This window comes from Myotis yumanensis, unplaced genomic scaffold, assembly GCF_028538775.1.
Source record: "Myotis yumanensis isolate MYYU_CA2020_CCGP unplaced genomic scaffold, mMyoYum1.0.hap1 SCAF_15, whole genome shotgun sequence".
Classification (NCBI taxonomy): domain Eukaryota; kingdom Metazoa; phylum Chordata; class Mammalia; order Chiroptera; family Vespertilionidae; genus Myotis; species Myotis yumanensis.
The window spans coordinates 30197612-30212981 of NW_027223766.1; the positions used below are offsets into that span (position 1 = coordinate 30197612).

General features: G+C 41.9%; 1 protein-coding gene across 2 annotated transcripts in view; it reads left to right on the forward strand.

The window, feature by feature from the left end:
- Positions 1 to 15370, forward strand: part of SAMD12 (sterile alpha motif domain containing 12) — a 340116-nt gene that overhangs the window by 28176 nt on the left and 296570 nt on the right. For both annotated transcript variants that reach the window (XM_070392126.1, XM_070392128.1), the window contains exon 2: positions 11268 to 11446. In XM_070392126.1, the coding sequence (XP_070248227.1) occupies positions 11268 to 11446 (179 nt within the window). The remainder of the gene's footprint in view (positions 1 to 11267; positions 11447 to 15370) is intronic.

The following is a 15370-nucleotide window of genomic DNA, read 5'->3' on the forward strand; positions in this document are numbered from 1 at the left end:
ACAAGTGTTAGTTCTGTACTTCCTCTTCCCCTCCTGAAATACCAGGTTGTAATATGTCAAGTCATTCTAAACAGAGTCAGGTTTGTTTTATTTGCTGGTTTCACAAATAACAAAAATACAGTCAGTAACGAATATGTTACAAGGGGCAGGCACTTGCTTTTATCTTTATTTTTAACTTCATTCCTCAGTTCTCACCAAGGTTGTTTATATAACTGTAAAGCTATTCTTTTCTCCTCTGGCTTTATTTATTTTTATTATTTTTCAAATTGTTTATTTTTTAAAAAATTTGTTTTATTGCTTAAAGCATCACAAAGAGTATTACATATGTCTCTTTTCCCCCCGGCCCCTTGACATTTCCCCGGCCTCCCCAACCCCCCAGTGTCTTGTGTCCATTGGTTATGCTTATATGCGTGCATACAAGGCCTTTGATCTCTTACGCTCCCCCCCAACCCTCCCCGGCCTTCCCACTGTAGTTTGACAGTCTGTTCGATGCTGCTCTGCCTCTGTATCTATTTTTGTTCATCAGTTTATAATGGTCTTTATTATCCATAAATGAGTGAGATCATGTGGTATTTTTCTTTCATTGACTGGCTTATTTCGGCTTTATTTATTTTTAATATTTTTACTGAATTTCACTTTAATTTGCCCTCCTCACTGGGTTTGCCACTTGGCATTTTTCAAGTCTGTACTTGTCCTTAAAAACTACATGGCTACTCTTCCTGTAGTGGCCTGAGGTGACCTCTCAAAATGGGTCGTTCGTCACTTGACCCAGAAAAACCCACAGAATTATGCAAGTCAAGAGGTTCAAATCTTCTTGTTCACTTTAAGAACACTTGTGAAACTGCCCAGGCCATCAAGGGTTTGCATATCCGAAAAGCCACCAAGCTTCTGAAGGATGCCACTTTACAGAAGCAGTGTGTGCCATTCCGTTGTTACAATGGTAGAGGCGGTAGGTGTGCCCAGGCTAAAGAGTGGTGCTGGTCAGAGGGTCAGTGGCTCAAAACGAATGCTGAATTTTTGCTGCACCAGCTTAAAAATTCAGAGAAGAGTGCTGAACTTAAGGGTTTAGACATCGATTCTCTGGTTATTGAGCAGAGCTCACGGGTAGATTAACCCATAGTGAACTGTCCTTGACGCATGGAGATGATCTTAAAGAGCAGATTGTTCCTAAATCAGAGAGGAGCTTGCACAGGAAAGAAAAGATATCCCAAAAGAAAGAGAAGAAACAAAAACTTATGGCCCAAGAGTCAATCCAGCATAAAATAAATGCCAATAAAATAAATTACATGGCTGCAGTTTTGTTTAAATTTTTTTAAAATTGCCCTAGCTGGTTTGACTCAGTGGATAGAGCATCGGCCCATGGGCTGAAGGATTCAATTCTGGTCAAGAGCACATACCTCAATTGCAGGCTCATTCCCTGGCCCTGGTTGGGGTGTGTGCAGAAGGCAACCAATTGATGTGTCTCTCTCACATAATTGTTTCTCTCTGTCTCTCCCGTTACCTTCCACTCTCAAAAAATCAGTGGAAAAATATCCTCGAGTGAGGCTTAACAAAAAAATTTTAAATTGATGCCAATTATTCCTCCATTATCACGGAGGAGGGCAATAGGATAAAATGGAAGATTGATGTTCATGAAACAGGTGCTGTCAGGTATTTTTATGTGCTATCTTTAGCAACACAATAAAAAAGTGAGGATTAATAATGTATTATTAGTATCCCCATTTTATGGAAAAGAGGTGATATTGTCCATGCATAAGTACACTCAGCAGGAAAGGGGTAGAGCTTGGACTTGAATTGCTGTGTCGTTGCCTCTTGGGAAGGGGAGAGGGAAGTGGATGAAAACACGTCATTCAAAAATCACTCATAAACTCTTTCTAAAAGTAATGGAAGCATATCTAGTATCTCTATTTAGTTGTTTTTGTTACATTTTTAAATTATTTTCTACAGAATGGAAAGCACATATTTCAAGTGTTCAGTTCATTGAGGTTTGATACTTGACAGTATTGTATAACCAAAGCAAGATGTGGAGTATTTCCATTTCCAAGAAAGTTTCCTTTACCCTTTCCTTTATCTCTTCCATTGTGCTGTTGAGCCATCCACTGAGCTTTTTATTTCACTTATTGTATTTTTCAGTTACTGTATTTGTTTTGTTCTAACACTTCCATTTGGTTCTTCTTTGTCTTCTATTTCTTTGGTGAGACTTTCTATTTCTTGGCTGAGGTTTTCTTTTTAAAAAAAACTCATGTCCGTTGTAATTGCTTTTTTATTATGACTGCTATAAATCCTTTGTCAGATAATTCTGTCTCCTCTGTCATCTTGGTATTGCCATTTATTGATTACCTTTGCTCATTCCATTTGAGATCCTCCCGGTTCTTCATTATGAGTGATTTTTTAAATTAAAATTTAGATATTTCATGTCATAAATCTCTGAATCTTTAATCTTCAGTTTTCACTGGCTTGGCTTTCTTTAACACCACTCTAGCCCAATGGAGTTAGAAATCCAGGTGCCCCGCTCTGCCTCAGTTGGTACCTGGGCAGAGGGGCCTGTTATCACTTTGTGATGGAGAAAATCATCAGGTTCCTCTGACACCACCTCAGGACGGAGGAAGTCCTGTCTCCATGCATTACCTCAGCTGACACTGCAGGGATGAACAGGTGGCCTTATTAACCAGATGACAGAGGTAAAAATCTCCTTATGCGGCCTTCTGTGACAACCAGCTCCTAGGGAGTCTCAAGGTCCTTATCGCCTAGAGAGGGTAGAAGTCTAGGCTTTCCACTCAGCCTTCACTCAGTGGTTGGGTCATATTCTTTTCTGTGATGTTCGAGCAGAGCGGTTTTTGTCTAAACTTTATCTTGCCAGGCTGCCCTTCTCATGGTCCTTTGGCTAGAGAGGGCAGGCTTTTGTTGACTTGTTTCTGTTCTGTGCCCTGTGGCATTTCTAGATTGTGGGCTGTTTTCAGCTCCAAGCCTAGAATAGATGAGGCAAAAAGAAAGCCCAAGGAATTTACCACCATATTATTCCTTGGCTTCCAAGCTCCCTTGATGTCTTCCTTCTTCTACCTTTCAAAGTCATTTTTGTGTTATGTATAATGTCCAGCATTTTTATTTGTCCTCAGTAAGGTAAATTAAGAAGAGCATGTCTATTAATTTCTCAGAAGCATTGAAGAGGTACTACTCTATATTTAAAAATAAAGGCTATACAAAAACTTAGAGTAGATCACCTATAGTAAGTAAAGGAAAATATTGTTCTATAAAATCTCCAATTCATATACATAGATATAGATGTTTGGGGGCACTGGTTCACAATGGAATCTGGTTCAGACAGTATCATAGTTAAAAATGTCTTAAGGTCACCTGTGTAGTTCACTTACCTGACACCTGAATCCTGTCTAAAATTTCATAGAAACTCTAAATATATCCACTTTCGTATTCTCTTCATGAATGTTTGTGTGCCTTAGGGAGAGCCTTTCCCCAACTCTCCTGAGGTTGCAATAGGTAAGTTCAGCATTATTTTACTTTCTGCTATACTTAGATTACCTAGTCCAGATATCATGGGCAGGAAGGGTGAGTATCAGCTGTAGTGATTACTCTTAAGCATTCTTTGGGGAATGAGGAGCTCTGATAGCAAACTGTGACAAAGAGAAAATTGTCTCTGTAAACACCAGACCAGAGTGAATGTGCTTCACGTGGCACAGAAATGCAGTGTTGTGACACAGATGCACGTGGTCTGAACATCTGGCTGGGACAGAGTCATCCAGGCCCAGCTCCAGTGCCCACACAATGGTCGTCAGGACTGCCATCTGGTAAACGGGTGAGGATGATAGATGTGCTATTTTGGGGTCCAACTCTTCACATTCATGTATTTCTTCCTCTGTCTTCTCATTGGCATTTGAATCCAATTAAATAGAGTAAGTCATCTCCATTAATGAAACCCATATTTGGAGAATGTCTGTTAAGGGTATATTTTATATGAGAGAGGTATACAACATGGGCTAGGAATTTTATCTCTAGCTAGAAGCAAGACATACCCATGAAACTGTAAACAGTGTATCTCAGTTCTAATAGCTAATAATGGGATTGGAATATATGTGTTTCTAAGGGCATTCATTCATTTAATAACATTTATTGGGTGCTGAGTATGTACAACTGTTTAGTCGTTGCGGGCACACGGGCACACGGACACACAGGACCGTCTGCTCAGCAGAAAGCAGTCAGGTAAATCAGTTTCAGGACAGCTCTATGGTTCTGTGATTTAACATGTTCTTGGTGAATTACACAATTAGATTGGAAGCAACTTTTAGTTGCCCTTTTGAAAAAGAGATGTACATTGCTCATAAGAAGGAAATAGCAGTGAGTAGGACTGAATCAGGCTCTTTTCAACATACTTCATCCCATTCTGTAAGCAGTGACTGAGCACCTACTGTAGGTTAGTCACTTGGCTAGAGGCTGGGTTTGTAAAGCTTAGTCAGAAGTAGTCACTTGCTTCAGGGGGTTCCCACCCATAAACTAGGCAGACATGTTTGTAAATATTTGAAGTACATGGTACACACACACACGCGACATATCTTCTAGTAAGAAAAAAGAGGTGATTGTCAACATTGCTTAGGAGGCTATAATGGGTGCAAAACCAGTTAAAGCTCCATAGTAGAAAGGAGAGAGCCTTTGCTATTTCCTGAAAAGTTATCCACAAAAATAGGAAAATGTATATTCTGTACAAAGATGAATTCTGGCTAAGCAGAGAAGCACAGAACATCTCAGGAGCTGCGAGCAGTTTCTGTGTGATGGTGGAAGCCCTCAGTGCAGGGCCCAGCGCAGCCTCCAGACCGGTAGGAGTGTTTGCACCCTGTCTCTGTGTATAGAGAAGCTCAGGATAAAGGGACCTTCAACTTGAATGAGGCTCCATCCCTTGTTTCACTGCAGGGAGAGTGGGGTGTGGGTGGGGATCAAAAGGACTTCACGGGAAGCTGGGTGACTTCTTGGCAAATAAGAGACACTCATTCCCCCGAATGGATGCAGCAACACCAGCACATCTTATTTCTCTTCTCGAATCATCTTGAGGAGACTAGATGAGGCCTGGAACTCCGGGATAGTCTGTGACCTAAGGCATGTGAGAATGGGATCCCTGCGAGGTCAGGGTCAGGTACAGGAGGGCCAGGCTTACTTCCAGCAGTTGAAGATGCTCTCTGTCCAGCAGGCTGGGACTGGTTGTGAGAACACGCCCTTCCCAGGGAAATTTTAAAGGACTCTGTTGTGCTGTCATTATTACCATTTTTTAAAAAAGTTCTAACTGAAAATCTCAGTGAGATTATAGATAAACTCTCAAAGCTTGAAACAAAGAAAATATCTTTGGAACTTCTCTTTTCTCTTATGGAGGCTGTAGAGGGATGAAATGAGTGGGTGTAGGGTTTTTATTTAGTTATTTTATTGTAGAATAAACATAACATAAAATTGACTATTTTAACCATGTTTAAGTGTGGGATTCAGTGGCATTGAGCACATTCACATTGTTGGATCACTCCTGTCCATCTCGGGAACTTTTTCATCATCCCAAACGGGGCCTCTGCACTAAGCAATATGCCCCCATCTCGCTCTCCTCCAGCCCCTGGTCACCACTGATTTGCCTTCTGTCTCCATGAATGTGGCCAGTCTAAGTATTTCATATAAGTAGGATCATACAATATATTTGTCTTTTTGTGCCCGGCTTATTTTACTTAGTGTAATGTCTATAAGGTTCAGCATGTGTCAGACCTTCATTCCTTTTTAAGACAGAATAATATTCCACTGGATGTGCCATCTTTTTTTATCCAAGTATCTGTCGATGGACAATGGGGTTATTTCCACCTTTTGGTTTATTATGAATAATGCCTATGAACATGGGTGTGCAAATATCTCTGAGTCCCTCCTTTCAATTCTTTGGTTGAGTGGCTGGGTCAAATGGTAAATTCTAGGTTTAACTTTAAAAAAAAAAAAAAATTTTGTATTGATTTTTAAAGAGAGAGGAAGAGGGATAGAAATATTGATGAGAAAGGAACATCATTGATTGTCTACCTCCTGCACGCCCCCTTACTGGGGTTGAGCCCACAACCCGGGCATGTGCCCTGATAGGGAATTGAACTCTGACCTCTTGGTTCCTGGGTCAATGCTCAACCACTGAGCCACACTGGCCAGGATAGGTATAACTTTTTGAGGGGTCACCGGACACTTTTCCGCAGCAGTTGCACCATTTTTATGTTCACACCTGCAATGCATAAGGTTGGAATTTCACACATGAAAAAGAGTTGGTGCCTTCAAATGGCAGCTCAAAACAATGCTAAAACATGTGCATTTGCAGTGAAACATTTTCCTGTTAAATGTAAAAGCAATATTTAAGAAGTCTGTTTAGGTTTTCAGCTCTTCATTTTGAAGTGCTCAGTATCAGCAGCATCGACATTAGAGTGACAGCACTTTAGGTAGAGACCGCAAGCAGCGTGGAGTGTCTGTTCAAAAAAGATAAAGACATGAGACTGGTCCGGAAGATCAGGGGAACATGAAGAGGGTCTCTAAGCCGACTTGTGAGCTGCAGGGCCCCTTAAATGGAGTAAATAACTTTATTGAAAACAAGAGGGACATTGATGAAGACGGAAAAGAGAAAACCAACTGGGGCACCTTTTACATGATGTGCAAAGAAAAGGCAGTCGCAGCTTGCAAGAGGGCATTTGAAAGTTGCTTGATATATAAATATTAGGGACATGAAATTTCAGGGAAAACAAAGCAAAGGCTGTCAGAAATGGTTTTAAATAAACAAAAGCAAGCACAGAAACCTAAATCAACTCCTGGGTTTGCAGGTGAGGCAGGAACAGCTATGGAGGATTAAAATATTTGTGTGAGAAAGGCGGCTACGTGTGTAGAAAATCAAAATACCGCATTCTGCCTCATGTTTATAGATTCCTTACATTTTGAATGCTAGGTATTTACTAGCAGGGAATAGTTTCCCTCAGACTTAAAGGCATGGTTGTGAGGAAAAAAAGAGGAGATGGCTGGTTCATTCAGCAGCTGAACAAATGTTTCTTAGATGTTTACTGTGTGCTAGGTTCTGGACTGAGGGGTGGCGGTCACGGAGATGAATGAGACCTGGAGCCTATGTGGAGGAACTTGCAGCTGTGGTGGGCAGGGCAGACAGATCAACTAGGTAGACATCCTCAATACAGCCAGGAGGTCAAGCTCCAGGATACTGTGTGCATGGAGGCCTGGAGCTTCTCACTCTGGGAGCCAGTGACCCCCTAGAAGAAGCGGTCTGACCTGGCACATGAGCTGAGGAGGAGCTAGCCTCCCAAAGAAGGAAGTGGGACTCAGGGGGAGTAGAACTCTTTCTAGGAGGAAGGACCAGCTTGAGCAAAAGTGAAGGATGTATTAGAGTCTGATTTGGTGGGGAGGTGATGGGGAAGGAGGACAGGAGGTCCTAGAAGCTGCCAGCAACTCAGTGGTATTGCTAAGCCATGAATCGCAAGACAGGAAGAAGTCAGGGATCAGGCCAGAAAGAAAGATTTATTTTTCTTTTCCTCATTAATGCTTAAATCCATCCCACATTAATCCCCCATCTCCCCCCATGAGCACACCATTTTTTAGTAATCACAATTTTAGTTTTATAGGTGATGGAGTGTTCAGTGTAAGTAGGCTGTTCTTTGGAGTTGGGGAAACTCGTGCTCTCATGGGCTTTGACCTCTTTCTACCACAGCCTGAATTAGGCATTGTGGTTGTGTCTCCAGCACCCATTTTTTTCCTGCCTTGTTGAGTAGCAGCAGTGAAGTTTTGGAAATTGCCTTTAGCTGAAGGTTGGCTGGTTTAAGGGTGATCCTATCTCTACTGAAAAGTTTCAGTTCACTAATGGGCGTGTGATTCATGAGAACAGAAGGAAGTTTGGAGGAAGGAATGACCAACCAAGCTGTTTCTTTTGCTAGAGGAGAACCAGAAGCTTGTAGCTCGATGTGCCCTGAGGGGACCTAGGCTATGGGTAAAGGTCACATTATGGATAGCAGAATGGAGAGATTTAAACATGTACATCAGAGTCCTCAATGACCCTGTTGAACTGTGAAATAGCTAACTCTGAGCTTTCGTCATTACTGAACTTCCTGTCCCAAAAGCTAATAAAGTGTCTTATTATTTAATTCATTTTGGGTTTGTTCATCTGAAACTTGAAATTATCTGCATCCTAAATGATACTTGATCATTGTAATCTTCAGCAGACACCTGTATGACTTTTTGTGAAAGTCTTTGAGCCTCATTTTTATCTATGAAATGAATGTAATTATGTCTCACAGTGTTTCATAAAGGTTATTTGAGATCCAGCACAAAGCCTAAGGGCAGAGCCATGGAGTAATATATGTTGAGTGCCTACTACATACCACATAATAGTCTGATCCTTAGTTTTAGGAACATTAGGGACTAGAAGAGAAATATATGGATCATTTCATATAAAGTGGTATAAAGTGACATGCATATGGACCATTGTACAGTCGGTTTCAGATCATCCAACATTTGTTGAATACTACTTATTCCAGGCACATGATCTAACATGGGGTGGAGGCAGGGATGGGCTGAGAAAGGGGATTATAGGAAGGCATATCCGAAGAAGTGGTATTTAAACCAAAACCTGAAGGATGAGTGGGAGTCAGGTGAAGAATGGGGAAGATCATTTCAGGCAAAGAAACTTGGACAAAGTCCAGGAGGTGTGAAAGAACGTGGTGTGTTTAAGGAATGTGTGGTCAGAGTGGAGTGAACAAGGAATAACATGGTGGGAGATGAAGGTGGAAAGGGAAAAAGAGGAGAGGTAATACAGGGCCTTGTTGGCCATGTTAAAGGTTTCTAACAAAAGAAAGTCATTAGAAAGATTGAAGCAGGAGAGTCTCATGATCTGGCCTATGCACTTTTTCAATGAGATGTCAGGGTTTGAGTGGGCAAGAGCAGTTGGGCTAGAGAAGTGGATGGGTTTGAGCAGCATTTGGGTTAGTGCTTACGGAATCTGCTGATAGATGGAAGGGATGTGAATCATGGAGAGAGTGAGGTCAAGAATGACTCTTGAGTTTCTGTGTGAGTAACTGGAGATGACTGGAAAACATGCACTGTTTTCATAGGAAAACCAAGGTTCAGTTCTGAACATGTTAATTTTATGGTATCTGTGATACTTTGAAATTGGGAAGTTGAGTGACAGTTTTACTTATGTCTGAACATCACAAGAAGACTTTCTAGGATGGAGTTGAATGTTGAAGTCACTGGTATGTTGATTTTATCAAAAGTGAAGGGAATGAGTTAAGGAGGGAATGGAAGGTGGGAGGAGGACACTTTAGCTCACTTTGTCTGGGAAGCCTTCTCTCACCTCTCAGGTGAAAAATATTTAGAAGCCTGGTAAAGAGAAAAGGAAGTTCTGACCTGGATGGGGAGCTGAGTAAAGGAAGAATTTTTTGAATCGCAGAAGTTGGTTGAAGGGGAATAATGATGAGAAAGGGCAAAACTGAAGATAATTGGCTAAAATGAATTTATCAGTGAAGTAGAACCCTGAAGGGGATTGAGTATGTGTGTGTGGTGGGTGGGGGGTGGGGGGGGGGGGGGCCAGGGTGATTTAAGGTCATGACTTTAAATCCTCTTGACACCCAGGGAAGGACTTAAGGATGGGAATTTAACTGATTTTGAAGGTTGGGGATGCAGGAAGGTGAGATAACTTCCTACTAGAAACCTCAAAATACACATAAGCCATGTGTGTGCATATACACACCCACACACCCCACATCCCTGGTCATGCATGGGGGTCATTTAGGTAGAATGTATGGTTCCCATAACATTCCCTGCTATTTCTTTGGTAATTGTGTGTACATAGGAGGTGCTCAGTAAGAATTTATTGACTAAGTATGCCCAGGAAATGGGCTTTACATTTGATTTATAGGGATATTGATGTCAGAGAATGTGGAAAGATACGTAAAATTAGAAGCCATTAGACTTGACTCCCTTGCACCTTCCACTCTGCTTTTCTTGTCTTCCATGTAGTAGTTATCACTCTGTTTTTATTTATTTATTTATTTATTTATTTATTTATTTATTGTTATTGAATTTATTGAGATGACATTGGTTAATAAAATTGTACAGGTTTCAGGTTACAATTCTATAATACATTATCTGTATATTGTTTTGTGTGTTTACCATCCCATGTCAAATCTCCTTCCATCACTATTTATCCCCTCTTTACCCTCTGCTATCCTCTTTCCCTTTGGCAGTCACCATTCTGTTGTCTATATCTGTGAGTTTTGCTTTTTTTCCTTTGATTAATCCCTTCACCCTTCTCACCCAGCCTCTAAACCCCACTCCTCTGACAGCTGCCCGTCTGTTCTCTGTATCCATGAGCCTGTCTTCACTTTGTTAGGTCATTTTGTTCATCAGATTCCACATATGAGTGAGATCATGTGATACTTGTCTTGCTCTGACTGGCCTATTTCACTTAGCATAATACTCTCCAGGACTATGCATTATGTCGAGAAAGGTAAGATTTCCTTCTTTCTTACAGCTGACTAGTATTCTATTGTGTAAATGAACCACAGCTTTTTTTATCTACTCATCTACAGATGGACACTTGGGCTGCTTCCAAATCTTGGCTATTACAAATAATGCTGCAATAAACATAGGGGTGGATATCATCTTTTCAAATTAGTGTGTCAGGTTTTAAAATCACTAGGTCACTGTCTTTCACCTGCTTTTTTCACTTAGATTGTGAGTTATCTGATGTAACAACCGTCATATATCCTGTATCCATGTTTCCAGAATCATGGGATGACATGTAGTAACTACTTAATAAATATTTGTTGAGTGAATGCATGAGGGTGGTGAGCTTGAATGGACACTTGAAACAGAGAAGACTCAGGAGGGGGCAGAATGAGCACTTTTTCAGATAAAGGAAGAGCTATCAGCTAACCTGCAAGGGTTGAAATAATTAAACGTGTGTGATTCGCTAACGAAGTTGCCTGATTTGGTATTCTGGTGTGCAGTGTGATGATCAGTAACTTGCTGAAGGTCCAACAACTTGGAACTGATGGTTTCTGGATTTGCACTTTTGTCTTTCTGACTTCAGGGTTTCCCACCCAACAACACTCCTTCCTCCCCAAATCCTTCCCATAGTTACCAGACCACCGCTCAACTCGCTGAAGCCTTGTCTCTTCCCACTTAGGCCAGCTGAAATATTGTCTGCCCAGACACCTTCTTCACATGATTTGTTTTCTGAGTTATATTTTTTCCCTCTTGCCTAGCTCTCCACTGCGGTTTGAATCCACGGGGTATTGATCATCCTGCTCATACTGAAGGCATTAAACTGCAAATTGAAGGTGAAGGTGTTGAGTCTCAACCCATTAAAAACAAACATTTCCAGAAGGTGCTTGACCAAAAAGGAACCCCCAAGCGACTGCAGGCAGAAGCTGAGACGGCTAAGGTAAGCAATAACCCGATACATTAAGGAGACTCTGAAACTGCAGCGTTGCTGCTCTGTGGTCAAGCCACAAAGAACTGATGGTGCTCTCACTAATCACAATTGTCCCTTCAGTTTAACAAACACTGCTTCTGGATTATAATAATCATAAATGAAAATATTGACTGCCTCCCCATTGGGTTGAAATCAAAACACATTTGTGGTCAATCTCATAGCATGAGATTCTGAGTATGGTAGAGAATGGGCTATAGTGAAGACCGCCTTGAACTTAAAGCTGAAAAATTCGTTTGCCAGGCTCAGATTTATCATTTTATGATGTTGGACAAGTCGTGTGACTTTCCAAGCCTCAGAGTCTTTATCTATAAAGAGTGTATCATAAAAGCTGCCTCCCTATTCAGGTTGAGCAGATGAAATAATACAGTGTGTCTGAAAGTATTTTGTAAAAGGCCTAGTTGGCTGCATGAGTATTGAGGGATTTTTGCTGACAAGCACTGTTAATAACTGACATTAGAAAATAATTTTTACTTGATAGGGGTGAGGGAGACCTCTGTGGATTTAGCTTAGTCCACTTGTACTTCTGTAACAAAACACTTTGACTGGATGTTTTGTAAACAATTAAAATTTATTTCTCACAGTTTTGGAGACTGGAAAGTTTAAGATCAAGGTGCCACCTGTTTCAGTGTCTGGTGAGGGCCCACTTCCTGGTTAATAGATAGCTGTCATCTTATTGTGTCCTCACGTGGTGGAAAGGGACATGGAGCTGCCTGCGGTCTCTTTTGTAAAGGCACAAATCCCATTCATGGGGGTCCCACCCTTGTTATCTAAGCACTTACCAAAGGCCCCACCTCCTAATACCATCACATTGGCAGTTAGGTTTCAACATGGATTTTAGGGGAATGTAGACATTCAGTCTCTAGCAGCCTTTATGTGGGAACATGAGTGTGGTAATATTTAAAGTGGGGAAGGGACGAGAAGGGCAGGTTACTGCACAGCACGTACAGCATGTTCCTGTTGATGTAAAATGCCTTTCACTGCATAAGGGCATCCCTGAGTCTGGAAGAGTTTACTCCACAATTTGAGCAGCAGTTTATATCTGGAATTGAGATTACGGAGAAAACGTTTTCTTTGGGTTTCCCCCCCCTTAAAAATGCATTCTTTTAAGAATGGTATTTATTTTAAGTCTTTTACAGATTGCCCTATTAACTTAGGAGCTCAACTATGGCTTTTCCTGTTTGGTGGGTCATATTCTGCCTTTTCCGGTGCTGTATTTCCTCCCATGGCTTCATATTCTTGCTGGTACATTATTGGCCAAGGGAGAAAGTTATCTTGGGGACTCTGAATGGTGGTGAAAGCCATTTGATTAGGTGTCTTTTGGTATTTGTGCTGCTGAAGCGAGCACTGATAAGGCGTTTTATGCCTGTCTCTTCCTGAATCTTTTGGGATGGAACATCTTTGGCCAGGTGTTACATAATGTTTCAATTTGACATTCTGTCTCTTGGCTACTGACTGACTGCAAATCAGGTTCCTTCCTTTGCACTTTCTCATTTGCAGGCTTCACACTGGGAACTTGGTCCCCACTCCCTACCATGCCTGTGGGCTCTGACACCGAGTCTAGCCATGTTGGGCTTTGAAACCAACCAATCCTTAGCATGTCAGCTGTTCCAACCGGCACAGTGAGCTTTGTGCCTTCTCGCTGCTGTGCTTTCCTGGTGTCTAGAGATTTCTCTTCCTTGATTTTAAGCGTGGTATTATATACATTAAAAAATGTTTTGTTAGTATCTTTTAAGTTTTGAGAGCCTCAGGGAGGGTTTGTAGCTTGAGCTTAATCTAGCATCTTGATCTTGAAACTTATATTACTTTGAACACTTAAAAATGTATCCCTCTATATCTACAGGGTGGAACAAAAATAGGTTAACAGTTTTTCATATGGAAAATAATATAATAATAAGTAATAATACAAGAATAAATTCTGTGTTTTGTGTACTCACAACTGTAAACCTTCTTTTGCCCCACCTTGTGTATCCATTCTGGGAAGACTCACCCTTTTTGTCTCTCTCTTAGAATGTGGCTTTGGCCCCAGTTCCTCAAAAGGCTAGAATCCTAATTCTGGAAGGAGGTTGTCTGTGCCACCAGCTGCCTCCAGCTCTCATAGACCAAAGGCAAAGCAATGGAGAACCAAGCTCACTTTTAAGCCTTTCAATCTAGTTGGGGGAAAAAAATTGATCCAATTGAAATGCTGATATGCAAAGGTTATTTACCAATATAAGTCCTAAATGCCTATGAACACTTAGGAATCCAGAGAGCGTTTGCGCCATTCCACAAGTTCTAGATGCAAAACTGTGTTAACTTAGCTTACAGGTGGGTACAAGGCAAGAGAGATAGGAGGTATAGCAGGTTCATCTAATTGGGAGGCACAGAAGTTATGAAGGTACAGCTTCCCACACCACCCACCCACCCAGGGACATGTACAACTACCCCAGATGAGAGCCAAAGTAGGAATGTGCTGGGGTCCAACCCCAACGGGTCCAGGGGTCCCCAAAGGTGTGGACGGAGTCGGCGATGAAGGAATGACATGGAGACAGCGTTCAGTTGATCAGAAGCCTAGCCAGGATCTCTAGCCAGGAACTCCAGCCAAGTTCTGTCTTGGATCTCCAGTCAAGTTCTGTGCAGGATCTCCAGCCAGGTTCTGTGCAGGATCTCCAGCCAGGTTCGGTCGCCAGGTTCTGTGTCTAGGTTCTTCAGCCAGGTTCTGCGGCCATGTTCTCTCACTAGGTTCTCCATCCAGCTTCTCCAGGTTCTCCTGTCATGTTCTGTCTAGGTTCTCCAGCCAAGTTCTGTAGCCAGGTTCTGTGTAGGTTCTTCAGCCAGGTCCTGTCTCTAGGTTCTGTATAGGATCTCCAGCCAAGTCCTTCCTCCAGGTTCTCCAGGTTCTGTCTCTAGGTTCTCTCTCTAGGTTCTCTAGCCAGGTTCTCCAGGTTCTCCAGCCAGGTTCAGTCACCAGGTTCTTTAGCCAGGCTCTATCAGGTTCTTTTGCCATTTTCTCGCTAGGTTCTGTCTCTGTTGTCTTGTTACATCTGTATTTATACCAGTTGATTTTAATCCTGTCAATTTCTATTCCAAAGGTTAGGGCGTTGTTTCTTATCTCCATTCCAGGGAGTAAAGATTATGTAGCTTAAGTGTGATTGTTTGTAGTTAAAGTGATTAACTACCCACCTGGCACTTAGTTAAGGGGTTTTATCCCCTCCCTAACTTCAGGGAAAAATCCCTACCTGGGGAAACAACCTTTCTTGGAGAGGTGACCTTGGTTAAAACACATAGCACCAAGAAGGTGAGCAAACATATTAAGAACAGTATGCCATATATGCCAGGTCCCTTGAAACAGCAAGGATGAACCGGCTCCCGGCAGGAATGAGTCTCCTTGACACAGAGAAGGCACAGCCTCTGTTTTCCATCAATCTCTATTTATCTTTCCAGTCATGGAGGCCTGAAGGCAACTCACAGCTCCCAAAAGACCAGATGTAGTTCCAAAGAAATAGCCCTGTGATAGACTGAGGTCCTTCTTGGATTGGCCCAGGCCTGAGATTAATGAGCCCTTTCCTCACAGAGGAAGTAGGGATAGGGCTTGCAGTAAAGGTAGAACTTGACCTGTGTTGTGAAATATGGATACAGTTCAAATACACAGCAACAGGAATGGAAGGTGCCCTTAGCAATGAAGTCTGAGTACCTTGAGCTGGGGTGTGGCAGCAGACATCCTCAGTTGTGCTCAGCAGTCAAGGTTCCTGTTGTAGAAACAGGATGGAACAGTATGTTGGAGCCAAGTTGTATGGGATGTGAATGCTAGAATGAGGAACATGGATTTTATTTTCTACCAAAACAGGGCACTGTCCAATATGGAAGCCACTAGCCACTTGTGGCTAGTTAATTGTA